The sequence below is a fragment of the Lipotes vexillifer genome, unplaced genomic scaffold, assembly GCF_000442215.2.
Source record: "Lipotes vexillifer unplaced genomic scaffold, Lipotes_vexillifer_v1.1 scaffold443, whole genome shotgun sequence".
NCBI classification, from domain to species: domain Eukaryota; kingdom Metazoa; phylum Chordata; class Mammalia; order Artiodactyla; family Lipotidae; genus Lipotes; species Lipotes vexillifer.
The window spans coordinates 1324862-1348315 of NW_006779163.1; the positions used below are offsets into that span (position 1 = coordinate 1324862).

Consider the following 23454-nt stretch of genomic DNA (forward strand, 5'->3'; position numbering starts at 1 on the left):
CCAAGCCAGTCAGAGTCAGCTTGTCTCGTGTATGCTCATCTCACAATAAAAGCATGCTTTAGCAGTTTTCTTTTGTCTGACTTACCTTGCCAACATCTCTCGGGAAAGGTTGTCTCTGATTCTCTGGAATTAAAATGGGAGATACCACAATGGACCTCTTTTGTCTTGGGACAGGAGAAGTTCTTTCAAATTTAAATATATCCTAAAAGAGAAAAAACAAATCAATTGACTAAAATCCCCCACGGAGAAGATGTATCAGTCTGCTCTGAGATATGGCTCCTTTGTTGTGAAAGCATACAGCTGTTTGGACATTGTTAATTTTATTCTATCAAACCTCATTAGCGTTAGCAAGTACATCATTAGAATTATACTAAAGCTGACACTGTGATTCACAATGACTATCATTAAGCTGTTTAATCCCATCTTCTGAATCATTCTATTCACAATGTCAGTCTTGATTTATACATCCTTCCATGCTTGTGTATTCCCATTCTTAATCTGCCAAGTGAGGAGATTACCTGGCTGGTCACTAACCCACAGAACTCGCTGGATACAAGCGTGACTCTCCTCACGGCCAAATGCAAGGTCCTCACAATTACAAATGAATAGGGATGAGGGGTAATCGCAGCATTCCACACACAATGTTCCATAATGTCAGGCATTATGGAGACTCTTAGTCAATGTTCTGTCAAAGTCTGTTTGCTATTATTAGTGGGTCCACTACTGGAACTCACTCCCCACGCAGTATGTCCCAAACTGCAATCGTTGGAACAACACTGTGAGAATTTCTGTCTTATCTGTAATTCACCTTTTTAATTAAATAAATGGATGCAAAAAGGGAAACTGTGTGTCATTAGTTTAAATATAGTACCACTATGGCTTCTCATAAAAAGTACGAAAACATAAAAATAAACAATGAGATCAATGATGTTATTAAATTTGAGCTGGATTTAGGTGGGTGGAAAGTTTCTTCTGTTTGAAAGGGAGATAAGAAAAGGCTAGAGGGGTGTTAAAGGGTTGTTAGCACTGAGCTGAGACTTTCTCCTTGACCCAATCAGAGGACTTAAAGAGAATTAAAAATGGGATATCATTTTCAATATATAAACCAATCATATTCAATACCACACACTAAGATTACCTGAGGTACCACCAAAAGCAAATATCTCAAACTCTGGACAATGAGTTCCTATGAAAATCATGTGGCAAATTATATTTAAACACCATCACTGACCCAGGCTCCATAAAAGTGTATGCATGTACATGTATATGTGTTATATGACAGTGATATGGCTTTATACATATATGATAGTTTTATTTTTATTATTTTAAAAAATATCTACTTATTTATTTGGCTGCAGCGGGTCTTAGCTGTGGCACATGGGATCTTTAGTGGCGGCATGAGGCATCTTTAGCTGCAGCATGCGGGATTTAGTTCCCTGACCTGGGATCGAACCCAGACCCCCCGCACTGGGAGCGCAGAGTCTTAACGACTGGACCACCAGGGAAGTCCCAATATATAATAATTTTAAAGGAAACTCTATATAAGAAAAGTCAAGTAGGAAACAAGACCAGAGAAGGCTATGAAAATGTATATAAGTAGTCTTTCTCTTGATTTTGGTCAGATTGTAAACTGATGTTATTCTTGTGGAAAGTAATCAGGCAGTATTTATTTATCAAGAACCTTACAAGTGTACATATCCCTTCACTCTGTAATCTCACTCCTAGGAATACATCCAGATGCTAAATTCAAAAGAGGAAAAAACTGAAAGCAGGAAGATGTTTAGTGAGACACTATTTATAAAGAGCAAAAATGGCAAAAACCACCTGAATGTTCAACTGCAGGAGAAGGTTAAATTTGGGTCCATCAGCAGGAGACACTCTTAGGCGGCCACCAATAAGGCAGCTGTAAAGACCACGTTCTAACCAGTATGATCATCATTTGACTGCTTCCACAATCACAACCACAAACTATTATAATAACAACAATTTATTAAACATGCGTTGGGCCATGTGCTACGCACTTTACATGTGTCTTTGCTAATATTTGCAATAAACTTCTCAAGTACATCCTAGCCCTCCTTAACCAATGAGAAATGTTAAGCTCTTAGAGGTTATATAAATTGCTGCAATTCACCTAATTAGCTGAGAGAATATGTAAGATAATATGTGTAGGAAAATACAGAATACCATATCGGTTGCCCTCTACTTTATATAAACTATATTGAACATAGAAGAATAATATTCAAAACCTCAATGAATAAGTCCAAATAAAAAACTGCCTGGGGACTTCCCCGGTGGCACGGTGGTTAAGAATCTGCCTGCCAATGCAAGAGACATGGGTTCGAGCCCTGGTCCGGGAAGATCCCACATGCCACAGAGCAACTAAGCCTGTGCGCCACAACTACTGAAGCCCGTGTGCCTAGAGCCCGTGCTCCACAACAAGAGAAGCCACCACAATGAGAAGCCCGTGGACCGCAACGAAGAGTAGCCCCCGCTCGCCGCAACTAGAGGAAGCCCGCACAGCAACGGAGACGCAACATAGCCAAAAATAAATAAATTAAATAAATTAAAAAAAAAAAAAAAAAACCCAACCAACACACCAACCAAATAAATAAATAAATAACCCAACCCCAACCATGTAGAAAACAGCAGAGAAAGAAAGAGAGAATGGGACAGTGAGAAGACAATGAAAAACAGAGTCGATTACATCCATAAAACACTGATGTATAACATCTGTAAAGAGGCTTATTAGGGAATAGGAAAAGAACAGAAAACATGTAAAATACGTGCAATATACAAATCTTATTTACAATAAAAAAAATCTTGAAGCTTGTATGAAGGAAAGTCTAGGAAAGCACTTTGAAAACATTTAAAGTCCTATGCAAATGTAAGGGATTGGTGATTCTATTCTATAATAAAAGCAAAAGTAGGTTTCCATTCATTATGACGATATGTGTGAAAATGTATGTAAAGTAATGAAAAGCATACTCACTGTCAGTAACAAACATTCCATTGTTTGCAGCACAGAACTTATTTGTGTTTGCAAGCCTGTGAATGGGTGACAGGTGACCAGAGTGGTCAGGTTCCTGAGTCCCCATTTCTACCTCTGGCGTCCTCCCAGCTTACCAGCTACTGAAGCCCACACTGCCAATCCATTTCCTTCCCCCTCATATCCCAGCAGCTTGGTAATAAGGACACCTGTGTAAACTCCCTGGCTCTAAAGTACCTTCGAAGAGAAGCAGGAGGCTCTGAGTCTCAGGATAGGAAACAGCATCTGGAAGGGAGGGGGTGGAGGTGGAGTGACCAGTTGTAGAGAGGCCTCCGTGTGCACAGGACTCTCTGAGCCCACCACGGTGGGCAGGGCTGGGGCATCCTTTTTCTTCCAACTCAACTTTTTGTGTGTTACAATGGCACGAACCTCAACAAAAAATTGGTCCATGACCATGATTCTATGTCTGCGGCTCCACTTCTGTCTTTGTGATTTATGTGTGTCTCTATTAACTACGTGTTTGTGGACAGATGTCTACCTTTGGTCAGGTCTGTGGTAATGAGTCTGTCTGTGTGCTCTGAAGCCAAGTGCTTTTCTGTGACTGGGGCCATCGAGGAGCCATAGCATCTAATTTGTTGACAAATACCATATGCACATCTAGGCACGTATGTGTGTGTTTGTATCTGTCAATCTGTCATGTGAGGCCTTTGAATGCAACAGGATGTGGCCGTAACCTCAAAGAAAGACGAGATGGAAGCAGTGAGGTTTAAAAGTATGTGACTAATTCAAGAGATGTTTACAGAAGAAGAGACAGAGGTGTGGGAAAGAACAGAGCATCAGGCTAAAGGAGAGGCTGTGTTAGGACTCCCTGTCTTCTGGTGTTGCCATTACCAAGTGAGAAGTAAAACACTGCCTGCTATATCAGTAAATAAAGGATCTAGCCGGCACATTACAGCTGCCTGGACGGTGCAGCCCAAGGAAACTCAGGATGAGAAAACACAGGATGCTGGCCCCAGATAGCTGAGGTGCCTATCAAAGGAATGATTTCAGTGAACCCAGACTCTTGCATCTTCCCATACATAGAAAAGTGCTAAATTCCTTAACTTGAGATATCTAGTTTTCTTTCATTAACAGTAACCTTTTGTTCCAACTACCTGATGTTGTTGAAAAAACCTCCTCTATATCCTGGCTTCCTTCCCTTCCTCTTCTGAACAGTTTTCTCAGCCTATATCTGAGATGCTGTCTCTGGGCTTGAAGTCCTAAGAATGTTCACCATATAAAACATAACTTTCAACTTTTAAGTTGTGCATCTTTTTTTTCAGCCGACACAATATAGTGGGTAAATAGGAAAAAGGCGGTTCTGGGCACAGATGATGGGTGCTGTGACTTTGAGGGCAGCCAACATAGTTTTCTAGAGGGTGTATAAGTAGTTGCATTCGGGAGGGAGAGATGAATGGGGACAAGAAGTGTCACGATCGCCCACGTACAAGAGCAGCTAGACGTGAAGGAGGAGCTGACACCATCCAGGTTATGTGGAGGGAAAAGGGAGGAACTCAATCATCCGATGAGTTTCTAAAAGGCCAGCAAAGGCCACAGAAAGGTTCGTTGGCAAAAGGAGGAAAACCAAAAGGACAAAGAGATGAGGATTTCAAAAAGGGGAGAGTGCACGGCCACATCACACAACTCAGGTGTCCCCTCCAAGAGGCTGAACACCATGAGGAGGTTGTCGGGCTGACGATGAACAGGTAACTGATGACTTTAGGAAGGCAACTTTAAGAGTGTGTTAGGGTCCAGGGTCAGAGGAACCAATGAGAAGTGAGGGCTTTGGGGAGGAAGGAAAGAAGCTGGAAGAAGTTGGAAGTTTGTCAGCTCAAGGGGAGACCAGGAAGGGTGCTGGGCTGCGAGGCGGGGGTCAGAGGAAGGCAGCCATAGTGTTGGGTGAATGAAGACACAGAAGGGAGGTGACCCCAGAGGGAGACGGATGGCTGAAGGCGGTGGGAAGGGAGTGGATCAACGGCACGACCAGCCCCAGAGAGGACAGGGAGGGCTATAAGGGGAATTTCTCGTTTGTAAAGGACTATAACTCTCCTGTGCTCTTGGTTATCAGAATGAAATGAGAAATGGCACTTGAAGGTGGTCTGCACTCTCCAAAGAACAGCACAAAAGTGAAGGATGGTCTTGTTCATACCAGGACAGCGGATGTGAGGAAATGAAGACAAGCCACTCAGGTGCCTTTTAGGAGTGAGTAATTCAGCTGTGGGTGGCCTGACGCCAGATCTTAAACAGACACTTGCAGACAAGCAGCCACCTCCAGGTTTCTAGACCACTAGACACATGCACACTGACATCAAAGTTCTCTCTCACCAAACACAAACACTCATGCACTCGTGCACGTGTACACACTCAGAATCCATTTGATAGCGTCACACACATACACTGACACACACACACTCATTAACAGATGCACATGCAACAGACACACATCACATGCCTAGACCCAAGGACACATACAACACACCTCCCCCCTGCAAACCAACACAGTTCCCTCAGCCACAAGAACACACACACAGACACGGGGCATGCAGAGGAAAGTGCACGACTAGCCATGCGCCTTCAGTTGGTGACCAATGATCCATCCACGTCTTTGAGCCTGGAAAAGCCGGAGGCTTGCAGGAGCCTCATCCAATCTTGCTTAAGTCAAAGGGCAGAACTCTGTCCTCTGGCAGACTCACTCATGCGGCATTTTACTACAGGGAATTGTCACCCTTATATAAATATCTCTCGTCTCCCATGGGCTGACTGGGGCCTGTGTCTTTCTGTCGAAGGGTATTGGGGTTTACAGTCTCATTTGCTTTCCTCCCTGATTCTCAATCTCAGGAGAAATTGGCAGTGCATGAAAAGCAAGTTTCATGCTACATCACACAGTCCCAAAGAGCACCTTGGAAATAATGAGGAGGCCCCTGCAACTGTGAGGGACAGGGGAGGGGTTGGGGGTGGGAGGGGAGGATGGGGGCCAGGGGAAGGAGGAAGCAGAAAGGATGAAGAACGTGACAAGGAGAGAAAGAGCGGATTTATTTCCATTCATTCATTTCTTCCAGACACTATCTGTGGATCCCTTCCTTCCTGCCAGGAGTAATTCTCGGCATCTGGGAGAGTGCAGTGCCCTCATGCAGCTCACATTCTAGATGGAGCAGACAGACGGTGAACAAGGTCCAGGAGAACAGATAGGCAGGGAGGGCTGACTGTGCGCAGAGGAGGGGAGGCCGGGACGGGCCCACTGGGAAGGCGGCCTTGGAGGATGAAGCAAGGAAGGCACCCTGTGGTGGGACGAGGCACCAGCAGCAGCAGGAACAGACCCTGGCGAGTGTGCGCTGCAGGGAGGCCTGGCCTGGAAGAGCAGGGGAGACAGTCCACGGAGCTGGTAAAGGGAATTCAGATCCTGCAGGGCCAGCCACGTAGACTGCAGAGAGCACTTGAGCTTTTATTCTGCGTGAGATGTGAGTCATGGGAAGGTGTTTTGTTTGTTTGTTTCTTTTTGTGGGTGGGTTTTAAGCTGAAGAATGACATGAACCCACTTACAATTATATATTTCATGTTGGCTGTCGTGTGACCAACAGATTTTAAGGGTTAAAGTAAAGAAATGTTTATCTGTTGGGTTTCTTTCTTCCAACCCTGTCTTCACAGAGCACTGAGATTCCTCCTAAAATGCAAATCTGAGCTTTCGATCTGGGGAAAAGGAGAGTTGGGGGTCAACTTTCCCTGGTTGGAGTCCCTCTATCCTCCTTCCTTCCCACAGTATTTTTAACGTATTATCTAGGTACAGTTTAAGTACCGTTACATTTACCCATTTTAAGGGGGCAATGCAACGATTATCAGGAAGTTTACAGAGTTGTGTGATCATCACCACAAACTAATTTTAGAACATTTCCATCAGCCTCCAAAGAAACCTCATGCCCATATGCTCACTCCCCTGTCCTAAGCCCCAGCCACCGGCAACCATCAATCTACTTCCTGTCTGTACGCATCTGCCTTCTCCAGACATGTCATAAAAGGGAATCACAGTATGTTTTCACAGTATTTTCATGGACTCTGCCTCCACTTCATAGTTGATTTGAAGATCATGAAGCAGAAAGGGATACAGTTAGTGGTAAGGGGTGTGTAAGGCCAGCCCCCCGCCTGCAGGTGCGACCATGCTCGGGGGCAGCCAGAGTCCCAACTGGCCCCAGGCTGGCTGAGAGCCCTGCTGTAATCGCAGTCCGTGTCTCCTCCACTCACCTCTTCCCACTGCCCCCTCCTGCTGCCCTCATCTCTGTGTGGATGCAGACACCCCTCCCCTTCTCCACAAAGATCTCTGAGTCGCAAGGTTTGTTCCCAGGGAACCCACCTAGGACACCGTCAAGGCAAGAGCTGTCCAGAGTAGAGATGAACGGGGCTGGTGTCCCAGAAGTGAAGGGGACCAGAAAGGTTTGGGCCCAGACTGGTGTTCTACAGCTGGGACCACTCTCCGTACTTTGGCTGTCACTGCTCCCTCCCTCCACGTCCAGGTGAGGGCTGAAAAGTCTTCCAAGTGCCACTCCAAGAAAGTAGTGAGATTTGAGAGGAATAGCCCTGCTCTCTTCACAGTGAACCCAAGGCCAGACGGCAGCTCGGACCTGTCCTGCTACCTGGCAGAGGGTCCTCATGAGCCAACACCCAAAGGGGCAGGAAGTGGCTAGAGAACTCATATGTGCCCGCCCTAGCTCATGTCTCTGCATTAGGTAATAAATGAGAGAGAAAAAGAGCAACAATTTTATAAAGAAGCCACAAGCCACTGCCTTTGTTCTCTCTCCAACTTCGTAACTTTTGGGCAAAATTATGTGCTAAGAGAAATTATTTTAACAGGGAAAAGCATCGTAGATGCTGGCGGCATCCTTCTGGCTGAAGCAGGGAGTGCAGGGAGGGCAGTGCCAGCTGAGACTTTTCAGCCTGGCCTGACTGTGGACAGTCTTGTAGATCATGTTGGGAAGGTCTGATGTGCTTCCCAGGCAGCGGGGAACCTTTACCGGTTTCGTGCAAAGGTATGATGCTTTGGGTTTGAATTCCATGTCTGGTTGAAAGATCATGAGAATTATTCCTCTGATGAGTTTGAAGCCTGGGTTCTGGACTCAAGTCTAAAGGTCACAGCCTATTCCTTTCTTATCTTTCTAATCCTAAAATATACTTGGCATCCTGGCCCTGGACTCACTGAGTCTGCCAAAGGAAACACTGCTATTTAGTGAGTAGCTATTATGTGCCAGGCACTGTGCTAGGCACACTGTGACATTATCTCATCTAATACACCCAACAACTCACAGGTAGAACCACCATGCCTGTTTTCCTGAGGTTCAAAGATATAAGATACTTATCCAAACTCACTTAGCTCTTAAGTGAGAGATGGGAACGCAGGCCTCTGTGACCCCAGTGCCCCCTGATCCAAGCAGGATGCTACTCACCTCCCCAGGGCTGTGCGTGGAGAGAGCTACTTACTCAAGTATAACTGGAGAATCACAACTCTTAACTTTTGCAGAGGATAGGTAGCAAATGTCAATCAGCCTCCGGCTAAAGGGAGCGGCCGGCTATACCTTTACTGCAGGGGGACAGTTTAATTGTCTGTAAATTTCTGCAAATGAATGGAGCAGCAGAAATCAATCTCCAATTTATCCCAATCTTGCAGCTGATATCAGTGTGCTGAAAGGTGCTGGGAGGAGGGTTCTGTGCTACTCAGTTTGCATTTCATATGCAATCAAATGCACCATTCAGCGTTGCTGTACCTGGGGTGAGATTTAAAGTTTGCTTTATTACCTCCTGGGGCTGAAGTTTGCCTACTTAAAGAAGGAAGAAACAGTCCACAAACACCAAACTTTCAGTGGCAAATTTAGGAAGTTGGAGGGCCAATATACTAAGTTTGCATCATTTCCAGCTCTCTATTTTCCCAATATTCTGGAGGCCAAATGTCAGCTGACCTGAGTCATCTGTTGCAGGTTTACAGGACAGAGTTATGCTGACAATAAAATGGGGCGGTATGGAAATTGTCCATTAGTATGGAAATGTGTATTGTGGAGCTAATTTTAAAGCTGGGGTGGGGTGGGGAGATGATGGCTGGTGGACTCCTAGGGTGCGGCAAAGCCAATCTGCTACTGTCAATTATGCCACACCTGCTTTTCAAGGCCTGCTGGCACACAGCTGGGAGAAGTGGGTGCAGACCACTGTTCCCGAGAGTCCCCCAGGCACCATGGTTTTCTAGAAGTGACCACCAGTGACATCAGAAGTGATTTCTCCAGTAATGAGTCACTATCAGGGGCTTTGGGGATGTCTGATCCAAAAACAAGAAACCTCACAGTGACGGTCCATAGCAGAGCATCTGAATGATTACCACCAAAGAAGTAACAAATTCCCAATAAAAATAAATGTGACAGTCGTTTCTGCTAAGTATGTTTAGGGTGGAAAAGAAACGGCTTTGGCCAAAGTAATCAACAGAGATAAGAAAGTTCTACCAGAGGAGTTTGCAATTTGAGTGATGACTCCAGAAGTTCTCTGTCCAGCAGCCAAATAGATCTTTTAAAACATTCTCCTTCCTCTCATTAATGCCGTTATTTGCTTCCCCTTGTGAAAGGATGAAGCCGCCAATGTTACCAAGGCCAGCGAGGGCCAGCAGGCTTGGCTCCCAATGGCGCTCCGACTTCAGGCGCCCTTATTGTCCTCCTGGCTGTGCTTCTGCAGCACGAGCCTCCTCGGCACCCTCAGGTCGCAAATGCTTGGCTTCAGGGCTTTCCACCTACTGTTGTTCCTCATCATTCCTCCCTTCTTGTGCCTGGTTGACCCCCGATGCATCCGTGTACTCCCAGCTCAAGCACCCCTTCTAGACCCCTTCAGTCTCTTTTGCTGGGGGAGGGGTTTGCCCGCAGCCTGCGCGTTACATCCAGAGCTCTTATTCAGCTTCTGATTAATCACACATCCATTCAGTGTTTATCAACGTCTGCCTTGCACACAGGCTACCAGCTCCATGAGGCCAGGCAGCACGTCTTCCTGGTTTGCCGCTGTGTCCCCTGGTTCCCAGTACAAGGCCAGGCACATAGCAGGTGTCCAAAAAGTATTTTTTAAATACTCTTAGATAAAAAAATTATTAAATGAATATAGGGTTGTTGTAGAATTCGGATAATCCAGGTAATGGGCTTAGCATAGTGCCTGGTTCAGGGTATCTTCTCCATAGTTATGTCTGATAAGTACATGAATAAGATGCCTATGATTCCATGTTGATTTCCTCCTCAAGCCAAAAGTAGCCTCTGTAACAAGACAATCACCACACACCGTTTGGATTCTTTGGCCCTTCAGTGTTTTGTGAAGTCATTGAGTCTATAGAAAGTTTTAAGAAAATTCACCCCTTGGACTGCCTGGCAGAAGACCATAGCTTTCTGGAAGAAATGACAACTGAGCTGAGACCTGAAGGCCAAGCGGGGTTCATCCAGGGAAACGAGCAGGAGAGAGAGCTCCTGGCCAGGGGATCAGCAAGTGAAAGGGCACAGAGGCAGAACATGGCCAAAGACCAGAAGGGCTGACGCAGAGAGGGTAGGGCTCCAGAAGCTTTGGGAAAGGCTGGAAGGGGAGGAGACGGCAGGCCTCTTCCATTTACATGGGACCGTTCTGAATCCTGAGGACCATGAGAAGCCCCTGAATGGTTTTAAGCACAAGTCTGGGATCTGACCTTGTCTTTGACCTTGCCTTGTCAGAGCTGAGGGGCCACCCCTGCAGAACACATTTTCTCAAGTAAACTTTCCTTCCTGACATTTGTTATCCTTACTTGAAAAGCTGGACTTAAAAATAAAACACAAGTAAAACACCCTGCCGCCGCCCACACATATTCTACCACTTACTCTAAAACATCAATTTCCCCATGTTAGAACTCTAGTTAAAAAATAAATAAATAAAAGCAAACGCTTTGGATGAAAATTTGCCAAATCACACTTCCAAGATGGAATTGCCTTCGAAATATTTCATCAATCTAGCAGGAGCAGTAACAACACAAATCAGGACTCGCTGGTTTCAAGAGAGGTGAAAAATGTTTTAAACATATTTACATTCTTTAGTTCGAGGTCCATTCAACCACGTGTGACGGTGATGGGATTATAATGGAGACAATTTTCCTTTATCCGCCCTGGCGTTGATAAAATATTCATGTTAAACAGCTACTTCTGAACACCTGGAGGCTTCTTGCAGCGTGTTACAGATGGGCTTATTTTTCTAACACACATATGTAGTCCGGCCTCAACAGCTGTATTCATCTCAGTATGTATTCAGGATGCGTGAGCACGTAGCCCAGATCCCAAGCTTTCTGGTTGGCATGAGCTCATAAATGTGTGATTGGCCTCCAAAGAAAGTGCCTGTTAGAAAACCCCCATGTGGAAAAACAATGCTTTGCAATTCAGTGTGTACGTATTGGGTGTTCGTCAAATGCTCTTCCAGTGCAAGTTTCACAATTAATGATAGTGACTATCCTGTGGGTACCTCAAACACAACATGTCTTAAACCAAATTGAGTCCTGTCCTTCCACCCACTCTTGCCCAAACCCGTAAGGTTTCTGGCTCCCCTCTTCTCAGCTGTTGAAGGGCTAGACGCTTATTTCCTACGGATGGTTTACGTCGTTTCCGCCATACCGCACTCCCAAGTGGTTGCCAACTCCTACAGATTCCACCCAGGGGATTTTCCCTGGAATATATCCCTTCCTTCTCTAGAACCACGTTCCCTGACATGTTGTCTACTCTCCTGTAGCTCACCTGCAGGTTCTTCATGACTCATTGTTCCTTTTTATATAGGAGCCCCCTGGATAGCAGAATCACAACCAGGACCTCAACACTCTTAGCCTGGGCTTCCCGGAAGCAGACGCCGAGATAAGAATTTGGGGGCAAATAGCATTTTAATATATTTTCTAAAGTTTCTATAATGAACCTATTCTATTTACAATCAGTACAAAAAAAAAAAAAAGAATTCATTTACTCACAACGCTGTATCGACAAACAAATACTATTCTAAATACATACTATATAGAATAGGATTTCTGTTGGTCTGATACAGGGTTGTGAGTAAATTAATTCTTCCTTCCTGGTTTTAATAGACTTTTTGCTCAAGTTGAAATTGGCCTGAATAATTTTGTAAATTGTGTTTTGAACCTAATGATAAATAGCAAGTTTTCTTCTCGCCCATGTTGCAAATTTTGTAAACATCATTTGGTAGCTGCACAATACATCATGTGGATGCATCAGCCCATATTTAACCATTCCCCTGATGTTATGCCCATACGTTTAGGTTCTTCCAATTCTGTTATTAAAATGCAAATAAAATATCATTGTATGTAAAGTTTTCTTTGCTTACTTGTTTGTTTTTCTGTAAACAGGATTCCTTAGAATGGACAAGCAAAAATGGGATTACTAGGTCAAAGTTGATGAACATTGTAAAGGACCTGTCCCATATTGCCAAACCCCCAATCACCACTGGAAACAGATTTGATCTTGCCATGGCTGAGCATCCCCAAGTGGTTCCAACACACCTCTCTGGCCGCAACTCCTACAGCTCCAACCATACTGCTTTTGCCCAAACTTGCCAGGCTCTCTGGTGACTTTATACCTTCATTGCCCTGTGTTCCTCTAACCTGGCTATTCTCTTCTCACTCACCTCTAGTCCTGTCTACCTGACTGATAACACGCAGAAACACACACATACACCACCCCACAACAGGCGCCTATTATATGCTATGCATGTCATCCTCCAGTTCAGGGTACATAGTAGTTACTGGATAGTCTCTGTTAACTCTGGCTTTCTTCTGCCAGGTCGCACTAGTATGCAAATGCATGCTTTAACTTTTAAACTTTAATAATAAAGGTTATTTAATAACTATCTATTTGTTTAATGAATGCCATCAAATAGCAGATGGCAAGCTGGTAGTATCTCTTTTCTTCTTTTTCCAAAGGAGTTTTTGAGTTTTCCATTCCTTAAGGCAACTTCAGAGAAGAGGAAACTCTTGCATTTTTACATAACACCTGATGCATTTAATCATCGGATTGGACGGGACATCGCTCTCCCCTCCCTTGCAGCTGAACTGCCTCATTAAATGGCAGGAGACCGTGCTGGCTGTGGCTGTGGATGGTACAGCCACCCTGCAATGAGGTTTGGCTTCACATGTGCCCGAGACACTGGGTGATGATGGATGCCACTGGGTTATTCTAGGATGGACTCAGAGAAAAACACTGTGTGACTTTATCAGGTCCAAAACCAAGTGCTTCTTTACTTTCTTAAACCAGCTTCTCAGGCAGAATCTTATGGTGATCCAGGGAAAGGAGGGCCCCTATTCAAACATTCCCAATAGCAGGGGGGAACAGCGTGTTCCTGTCTCAGATAAAGTAATGGAGGGAGGACATTTAAGGTAGTGTCCTGTACGTAAGAAAAGGGGAAAGTACATATCACCAGGGCTCATTCTCTGGGTTTAGTCAGTTTTTGAGACCCTTGTTCCTCCTGTTTTTATCTACTTTCTTTTTGTTAACTTCTTGATGTTATGGCTGCAAACTCTAAAATTAGAAAGCTGTTTCCCACTCTGGCCACAGAGTCGATTGCCTCCTTTGTCCAACCGATTTTCAAATATCCTTTATGACTGAAATTCAAGATTATTTTGCTTAAGGAGTTATTCTCAACATTTAACCTAAATCATCCTCTTTTCTTCCCCTCTGTAAATTTATTTTCTTTCATTGAAGCCTCCCCCAAACTTTCAGTACTATTCCTCTTCCTCTTTTGTTAAAGACATTTTAATTAAGATACCAGGGTTACATGAGCCTACTTAAGCAATATCTCCCTTTTGTCTAGCTCTCTTCAGTGAAGTCCCGAATCAGCAATGTGTCTTTCATCAGCCTGTTCCATGTCTCTCTCCTCCCTTTGTTCTGCGGTTTCTGTTGAGTTACAGATCCTCACATTTTAATTCAGCCCCAACCGCTATTCCACACTACGCCATTCACATTAAGAAATGCATCTTCACAATGATGCACGTAATGTCGCACGTCTCCCTACATCACTGATTACTGCGGCCTTTGAAGGTTCAAAGGTGTGTCACATCTACCAGGAAAAAGACGAAAAGAGACCATATTTGATATTCTCCAACATCTGAGGTTTCCTTGGGCTCAGTGGTTTGATGTTGGGAGGGTAAAACAACAGCTTTAAAAAGAGGATAGTGTGTTATAAATATTCAGTTGCCGTGTAATACTCATTCTTCCTTAAAAGACTGAAGGATAAGCCACCTTTTTCAAAGCCAGGATTGACAGATAACAGCAACTAGTTGATAATGGAGCACGGGAAATCTATTACGGGACCAAGAGAAATGTGACAGCATCCCAGCTATTCTGTGAACATGCCCCACAGGAAGGGAGAGATTTCATTTGTCTTCAAATACTTCTCCACATTAAATTCTTCAGGCGTTTTACAAATAGAAAAATATCTTTGAAAATCAGTGAGTTCTACATGATGAGAGAGAACATTTTTTGAGTACTTACTATGGGTTAGACACTAGGTCTTCCAAAGCATTTTTCTCTTTAATGTTCATACAGTCTCTGCAGGTACCATTACACTCCCATGCTACAGATCAGGAAACTAAGGCCCAAAAAAGTTGCTCAAGGACATACTTCTGGCGAGTGGAGGAGCCAGGATTTGAACCTAGAGCATTTTATTTGGAGACTGGATTATTATCCATTCTACTTCTGGCCTTCTGTGTGTGCCACCTTTCCACATTAAATTTTTAACTACTGAAAGGATTGTATTCAGGATCTCTTCCAGTTAAACTTAACATGCATTACATTTATCCTTTATCTGGTCTATGAGCTGCATCTTCAATATATATTCAGAATTTGACTGTTTCTCACTCTGTCACCCTTTCCCAGCTGCTACCACCCTGGTCCAAGCTAACAAACTCTTTTGCCTGGATTATAGCAAAAGCCTCCTAACTGGTCTCCCAGCTTCTTTCCTTGCCCCCATACCCCCTATATCACCCCCACAGCAGCCAGAGTGGCCCTGTTAAAACATGAACTGGATGACATGAACAGTTCTCTGCTTTATAGCTTCCAGTGGGGCCTCCTGGCATTTGGAGTAAAACCAGTGTGGCCTGCAATGTTTTACATAATCTTCCCCCAGCCCCTGGCCCCCTGTACCTCAAGCCCCCTTGACTCACTCTGGCCCAGTCTACTCATACTGGCATCACGGAGTACAGCAGGTACATTCCACCTCAGGGCCTTTGCACCTCCTGCTTTCCCTGCCTGGGATGCTCTTTCCCCAGATATTTACACAGTTGCTGTATTAGTTTCCTATAATAAAGCAACAACAGGGTACAACAAACTCAGTGGCTTAAAACAACACAAATTTGTTATCTTCCAGTTCTGGGGGACAGACATCCCAAACAAGTCTCACTGGGCTAAAATCAAGGTGTGGTCAGAGCTGTGTTTCTTCCTGAGCCCCTAGAGGAGAATCTGTTTCCTCCTCTTTCCCACTTTCTAGAGGCCCCTGACACTTCTGGGCTTGTGGCCCCTTCCTCCATCTTCAAAGCCAGCACTGGAGCATCCTCAAATCTCTGTCTCTGGCCTCCTGCTTCCCTCTGAGAAGGACTCTTGTGATTATCTAGGCCCACCAGGATAAGCCAGGATAATCTCCCAAACACAAAATCCTTAATTTAATCCCATCTGCAAAGTTGCTTTTGCCCTGAGGTGGCATTGCAGGTTCCAAGGATTATGATGTGGACATCTTGGGGGCCATTATTCTGTCTACCACGGTACCTCTTTCACTTCATTCAGATCTTTGTTCAAACGTCAACCTCTCTGTGAAGGCTGCCCTGGCCGGTCTAGTCAGCATTTCTGGCGCTCACTACAACTTCGTACCCCGTTCCATACTTTTTCTCTTCGCTGCAAGGTAACAATCTACCATACTTATGCTGATTTATTTCATTGATTATTTGTCTCCTCCACTAGAATGTAAGACCCATCAACACAGGGATTTTTGTCAGTTTTTTGTAGCCATATCCCCAGTGCCTAGACTCGTGCTGGCATATAGTATATGCTCAAAAAAATGTGTGCCATAATTTATATCCTGTACCATAGGCTGACAAATAGTGTCTTCATCACACTGGGAGATGAAAAACGAGAAAGAATTCAGTCACTCATGATTCACTGAGTATCTTTTTGTGACTTCCACTGTGTTACATTGACGTGTGAAATACAGAAATTCATGAAGAGGTATCAGCCTGTCATTTACAGTGGTGAAGGTTGTGTACTGCACAAAGGCCCTTGGAGGAGGTGGGCAAGGGCTGAAATTCACCCTGTGTTAATGCAACCTTATGCCCATGGGGACTGTGGCCCTCGAGGGGATGGCTGTTTCTAATTCACATGAAGGTACTGTCAAGTCTCTTGTACCCCGGCTCTGCCCACCCGGCATAAGCTGGCCCTAAGTTCTTCCTCCAGGGGCGCTTTAGAGCTAGTTAGACACAGGAGGGGAAGAAGCCAGAGGAGGTAGACAGAGGAAACAGTGAAGAGGACTACAGGACCATTGGATTCAACCTAGGAACACCAGTGGGGCTCAACTTCCACCTGCTGTCGAGCCTTCTTGGACTGGAAGTTGGGGAATCTTGGTTTCTATCCTGCCTATGCCACCAAAGCTGCATGACAGTAGGGACTTTACAACTCCTCTCTGAGCAGCGGCTTCCTCACCTCTGAAATGGGTGGGATAATCCTGCCCGCACAGGGTTCCGTGAAGGTTGTGAGGATGCTTTGTCAACTCCAAACTCTGCTCTAATATTGGTTCATCATTTATAAGATATGGCTCCTGCCTCAGTGACCCCTTCACTCAGGACATCCAGTGGCTCTCACATCAAAGTGAAGGGCGAGTCCATTACAATGGGCTGTGAGGCACCATTTAATCTGCCCCACCTCCTTCACCTGTCAACCTTATATCCTACAACTCTGCCCTCTGCTGACTCCACTCCAGCCACACTAACCCTGATGTTCTTTTGACCATGAACATTCCCACCTCAGGGCCCTTGTACCTGCTGTATCCTCATCCAGGAAAGCTCTACACCTGGGTCTCCATGGCTTGTACTCTTCCTTCAGCCAAGTCTTCCCTGACTCCAATATTGAAGACTGCATGATATCCTCCAACACTTCCTATCTCTCTTCTATGCTTTATTCGTATCCATATCATTGTTACCATCTAACATGCCACATACTTTGCTTATTTATATTATTTTTTGTCTGTACCTTCTCCCTCCCCATATCAGTACATGAATCCATGAGGCAGAGATTTGCTTTTTACCTTTCGTATCTACTGGTCTAACCCTAGACCAGTTAACAAGAAAGGTAAACCAGAACAGATCTTGGTACCTGGTTGGTGCTCAGACAGCACATGAATTCAATGAATGACGAATTAATCTACTTGAAAAGGCAAAATGAGCCTATGTGGAGGAATACAATCAATTGAGAAGCTCAGGCTGTGTTTACTGACTGTTAGCAGAAACGGAGATTGTGCCTGAGTGAAGTGATCAGGGTGGCAGGCTAAATGCTGACTTGATTTTTCAGGACAGTTAAGGTTTGGATGGACAAAGCAGGGACTCCCAGGTAGAAGAAACAACGGAGATAATAATACAAGCATCATATACTTACTGAATGCTTGGCAGGTGCCAGGCACTATCCTGGGCACTTTATAGATACATCATCTCATTTAATCTTCAAAACAGCATTTTGGTAGCTACTATTATTAACCTCATGATGTGGATGAGGAAACTGAGGTACAGCAAGGTTAAGTAATTTGCAAAGAATAGTTCAAAGTTGAAAGAAACATAAGGTTTATAACAGTAGCAGTGTGGGTCCTTACTCTAACGATTAGAAGTAAAGTACTTAGCTCCTAGAAGAGTCTCAGTAAATGATGACTGTCATTATCAGTACAACAGGTAGGCCAGAGAAATTACAAGAATTTTGGTGTTTTTCATTTCTTTCTCATGCCTTATAAATGGGCTGATGTCTGAGTTCAAACATGTTTGTGAACTCCTTGCCTTCCACCTGCAGAAATTTCTATTTTGTGTTGGACACACTGGGTAGCAACCATGAGTAGACACTACAGTGTGTAGCGAGATGTCTAGTCTCTAAGATTATGGACATTGTATATTTGAAGGAACATCAATTTCTAAGCCAGAGGCTGGAAGATCACACAGGAGGTCACTGCTCCGAAAGTAGCGTCTTCCAGGTCCAAGAAGCAGCATCTTCTTCCCCTTTAACGTGGAATATTTATAACAAAGGTGCCCTGTAAATCTGTCAATATCTTGCTTCTGATATACCTGGCTGCCATTTACTGTAAGAGGCAGTTTAAAACAGTGGTTGAAGGCACTACTGTTAATTTGATGATCTGTGTTCAAATCCCAGCTCTGCCACTTATCAGCGATGTGCTAAAACTATTCAACCATTCTGCGCAACAGTTTTAACATGTATAAAATGGATACTGTAATAGTACCTATGCCATAGGGTTGTTGTTGGTGTTGTGTGTGTGTGTGTGTGTGTGTGTGTGTGTGTACACAAACCCACACAAATATGCACATACAGTGTTCTTCAAGTGGTGGCTATTACTTTTCTTTTAGGATACATTTAGGGTACATTCTGTAGTGATATTTCTCCTTCACACCTGTAGAGATAGCTAGTACTGGACTCGAAGCAACTATCAGTTTCAATTAATCTGTGCAGGCTCACATTTAATTTGCCTCTTTTCCCAATGCTCACATCTTATCTGTTTCAACACTCTCCTGATTCACTCCTCAAAATGTTTCTTATCATAATCAAAATGCTTCAAACTAGTGATAAAAATGAAATCTTAAAAGGATTTTTAAAAGGTGGTGGGGGAAAGACACATTACAAACAGAAGGGAAAAATAAGGATGACAGCGGATGTCTTGCCAGAAACAACGCAAGTTAGAAGACTATGGAGCAAATCTTTAAAACACTCAAAGAAAAAACATCAATCGGGAATTCCAAGCCTGGTGAAAATATCTCCCAAAATTAAAAGTGAAATAAACGCTTTTTCATATAGACAAAAGGTGAAAGAATTCAACACCAGCAGAAGAGCACCACAAAGAATGCTAAATAGTCCTTTAGTTGGAAGGAAAATGGTATCAGAAGGAAATATGGATCTACACAAACAAACGATGAACACAATAAATGGTGTTTATGTGGGGAAATGTAACTTTTTTTCTATTTTTTCATGTAAGGTGATTGAACAAGTAATTGAAAAGGTAACTGATTGGTTAAAGCAGAAATAACAATGTATTGTGGGGTTTATCTACAACATACGATAAAGTAAAACGTGTTAACAGCCATACCGCAAAGGCTGGGGAAGGGGGACATGGAAGTACACTGTTTGTAAGGTTCTTACACCATATGTGAAACACCACAGTATTCTTTGAAGGTAAACTGTGATAAGTTGAAGATATATATATGTTGGGACTCTTAAGTCCCAACACAAGCACTGAAACTACCAAACAAAGGATGTTTCTTGAGGCCATGCTCTTCAGTTTGGCCCCCAGTACCACTTTCTACTGTATGTGCCAGATCCTTGGGACCAGTGAAATTTCTCACCTGGACCAACCCAATAGCCTCCTAACTTGTTTCTCCTCTTGCCCTATAGCCTCATCCTCCTTCAGTCCATCTAGATCTGCTTCTAGACTAGGCATTCTGAACTACTATTTACCAAAGGTTATCTTTAAGGTAGCACAGAATAGGTACTCAGTGGATATGTGTCATAAGAAGAAACTAACAGATGAAGTCATGGTTCTTCTTTGCTTATAGTGTGGTCTACTCTATCCTCTTCGCCTGACATTCAAAGCTCTCTAAAACTGGAGCTCAGACAACTTTTCTAATTTTCTTTCTCTAATGGAATCACCTACTTTAGATCAAATGCTACTGCACCGTGATCACCGAACAGGTTTAATGTTTTCCTGCTTTTGTATATTACCCCATAGCATCCATCTTACCTGGAATGTCCTTCCCACTTAAATTCCAAAGATGCCACCTCCTCCCAGAAGCCCTCCTTGATCATCCCAGTCAAGCGAGTTGTGGAAGATAGGGAGGGAGAAGTTGTCACCCAGGCAGCCAGACTGCCCCTGGCAATTAGCAGGGTACTGGCTGTACCAGTGAGATGACTCCTAAAACCCTGCTATAGTACCTCTGATGCAATTGTGAAATGGTTTTAATTATTTTAAAGACTTTGATCATGCATGTCTACACTGATTCTTTGACTTTTCAGCTTGCAAAGTCTTATTTTTTGAAGAATAGCAATGCTGTGTATGGCAGCAATCTCATAATCTTGAACACTATTAAGTCTTTTTGAGGTGTAAAAAGGGCCAAACTCAGAAAAAAAGATCAGCATTGTAATAGCTTAGAGGGAATTCCAGATTATCGGATTGCCAAGATCGTACATTCTCATTATATGAAACGTACTGGCTCTTGGACTGTGTGAATATATGTGCAGGGATGTTTCATATCTGTTAGACTAAATGCTTCTTTTTAAAGATAAAAACAAAGGCAACTGAATCTCCCATCTATATGGCAGTATTAACTTTTGTTGAGCAAAACTGAGGCTCAGAAAAGTTAAACAACTTGTCCAAAGCCAACACAGAGAGTCAGTAACAAGTGGGGATGTATTGATTGGGTTTTATATCAATATTTCTCCAGAGGTACACTCGACCTTGACATTATTCAAAGGACAAGATTAAGATTTTTTTATTTCCAAAAGTGCTCAGAGGATTTTTTTTTTTTTTAATGAGAATTGGAAAACACTTCAGCATGGCCCTGACTTTCAAAGGCATCAGCACTTGTTCCTTTAAACTAAAACTCAGATATTAAGAATTCTGGTGTAAAAATCATCACTTTCAAGTTCAAACTGAACAGCAGTCTTAAATCTAGTCTTGTGGTTGATCAGAAGTAAAAGAGAAAATATCACACTTGATTAGCACAGTACCGTTTACATATGCGACCCTGTTGGTTCCCTCCCAGCACATAACTGTGGTCAGGCCCAGGGAACTAAACCCCAATTGATTGACTCTGCATTGACACATGACTGTAAAGCACAGACTCTCATATTAAGGATTTAAACTGGGCTTCAGCAGAGACTCTCAGTCCTGAAAATTGAAATCATGAGTCGTGATGGCAATAAAATGCTCATGAAATGTGGTCATGGCCCGGGGGTAATTTTTCTGTAATTGCACTTTCATTTCCGTGATCAGTCCTTTAGCTACGGTACAGAGAGGATGCTTTCCATCTTGCATTCCAGGAGCTGTTAGAGAACTTCTCCAAGAACAGGGAAATTGTTGAAATATGCAGATCCCTGAGTGAGCCTTCTCTCTGGGATAATGCTTAGTTTCCTATTTGGTCTCCAGGGTGCTCTCAGAGAGAGCTATGGACTCATGTGATAATTCATGATGGTTGGACTGATCCAACATGATGGTGTTGGTAAAATCAGCATATTAAAGTAACCATGGTGTTTCCTCGGAACAAATCCAGATGTGCCCAACGGGAGAAATCCATGTCAAAGGGTCAATGAACTCCTACGATGTAATAAGTTTTGGAGGAGACAGAAACTGAGCAGGGAATGAGGGAGAAATAGAGCACGGAGTTCATCTCACCAGGAATAGGCAAAGTGTGACCGTTTCTTTTGTAGAAAGAGGTTGAGTGAGCCCCAGAATTCCCAATGTAACTAAGTGAGCAATATTAAGGACGAAGAAAAAATAAGGCACTTTTATAACCATTCTCACTCTCACATTCCCATCAGTAGATGGTAACCACAGCGCCTTCCCCTATCATCTCAGAGAACTATTTAGCTTCTGCAAAACTTTCAGATCGTCTTCCACATAGTTAGTAAGCCACGTTATACTTAAGAAAAATTCATTTACTGTATTAGCAATCTCACAGCAGAGTCCAGATTTACTCAGTGAGCCTAGATAAGGTTAGCTTCCCTCTCTTCGGGGCAATAATGGGGGTGTCCGGGAAAATCTAGATGTACCTGGGTTTCCAATAAAACAGAATTGCACAGCTAATGAGAAGCACAACAATTTTAAAGTGGCAGGAAAAAAAGTAGTAATAAAAGATGAAGAAAGAAAGAAAAAGGAGTAACAAAAGAAGACAGATGAAGCCTGTTGAAGTTTTCTATCGATTGCACTATTTTATTATATCAGTATGGTGCTCAAAAGGAACTAGTGCTGACAAGTTAATGAACTCTAGTTAGATATTTCCAGATGAAGCTGAGAATGGCATTAGCACCCGCCTTGGCCTAATCATCTGAGACCTTGCCTTGTATAAACGTCTTGATCATTACAAAGAAGCCCAAATTATCTGCACTAACAATAACCATCAATCAAATGCTAAGAAGACAAAGGTTGTGCAAATCAATGCAGGGTCAATGGAGGCATTTAACTGAAACCGAGCTGGACTTGAATTAGAGGACCCGGGTTCTAGTTCCTGCTCTGCACTTAGTAAGTGTGTCACTTTGATTTAGTCTTTTGAATCTTTCTGAATCTGGAATTTGTTTCTGTAAAATAGGAACAATACTGCCTATCTTGACAGACTATAATAAAGACTGAATAAGCCATTAGGTATGGATTACTACTATTTCAAAGTTCTGCTTGGTAGGATGATGCCAAATAAATTAGAACTTAGAGGTTCTTTTACACCAGGGATTCTTAATGCCAACACCGCCTGGTGTCCAGGGAAAAACTTCCAGATTCTCTGGACCTATGAAAATTATTTGTAAAATTCTATCTGTTAACACACATATGTGAGGGATGCATTTGTCCTCCAAAGCCTTAAGAACCACTGCTTTAAACTCTTTGGAGTAAAGATATCTTTCACTTTTCTACGTTGTTTCTGATCTTACTTTTTTTAATGATTCATGAAACGAACATCTGTTCAACACCTACCATGTGCTATGCACTGTTCTAGATGCTGGGGATACAGTAGTGAACCAAACAGAAAAGAAAATGTCCCTCAATAAGCTAATAGTCTAACAGATGTATTCTCCAGGATAACCTTATGTATTGAGGTACTAATATCTAAACTGTATATTTAGAGGGAAGTGGGAATAGAAAGTACTTGTGCAGTAAGCATGGGGATCTGGTTTGAGCTGACTAAACTTCCGGTTGAGACTCATTCCAATAGCCCAGGAATGAACGCAGGTATAAGGGGCTGGAATTAATGTCAGACCCACCCATTGGGCCTGGTAGACATAAAATGTGTTTAGGCTGTCACCCTCAGAGATTTTCATAGAGAATGGCAACACCATGCTGATTGGGTCACTGGGCTTCTCAGACTGTACTGAAGGGGAAAAAAAAACACAAAACATAATTATCCTACTGCTGGCTGAGAATGTATCGTAAGGAAATAATTCAACTTAAGGGAAAGA

The 23454-nt window shown here is 43.4% G+C and overlaps 1 protein-coding gene across 3 annotated transcripts in view; it reads right to left on the minus strand.

Annotated features, from left to right (window-relative positions):
- The window catches only part of CDH13 (cadherin 13), a 1035770-nt gene that overhangs the window by 568719 nt on the left and 443597 nt on the right, over positions 1 to 23454 (minus strand). For 2 of the 3 annotated variants that reach the window (XM_007452531.1, XM_007452529.1), the window contains one exon: positions 86 to 202. The exons of the other annotated variant lie outside the window; for it this stretch is intronic. Coding sequence is in view for 1 of the 2 variants with exons in the window: in XM_007452529.1 (XP_007452591.1) it covers positions 86 to 202 (117 nt within the window). In the remaining variant the exon portion in view is untranslated. The remainder of the gene's footprint in view (positions 1 to 85; positions 203 to 23454) is intronic. 3 annotated transcript variants of the gene reach the window in all.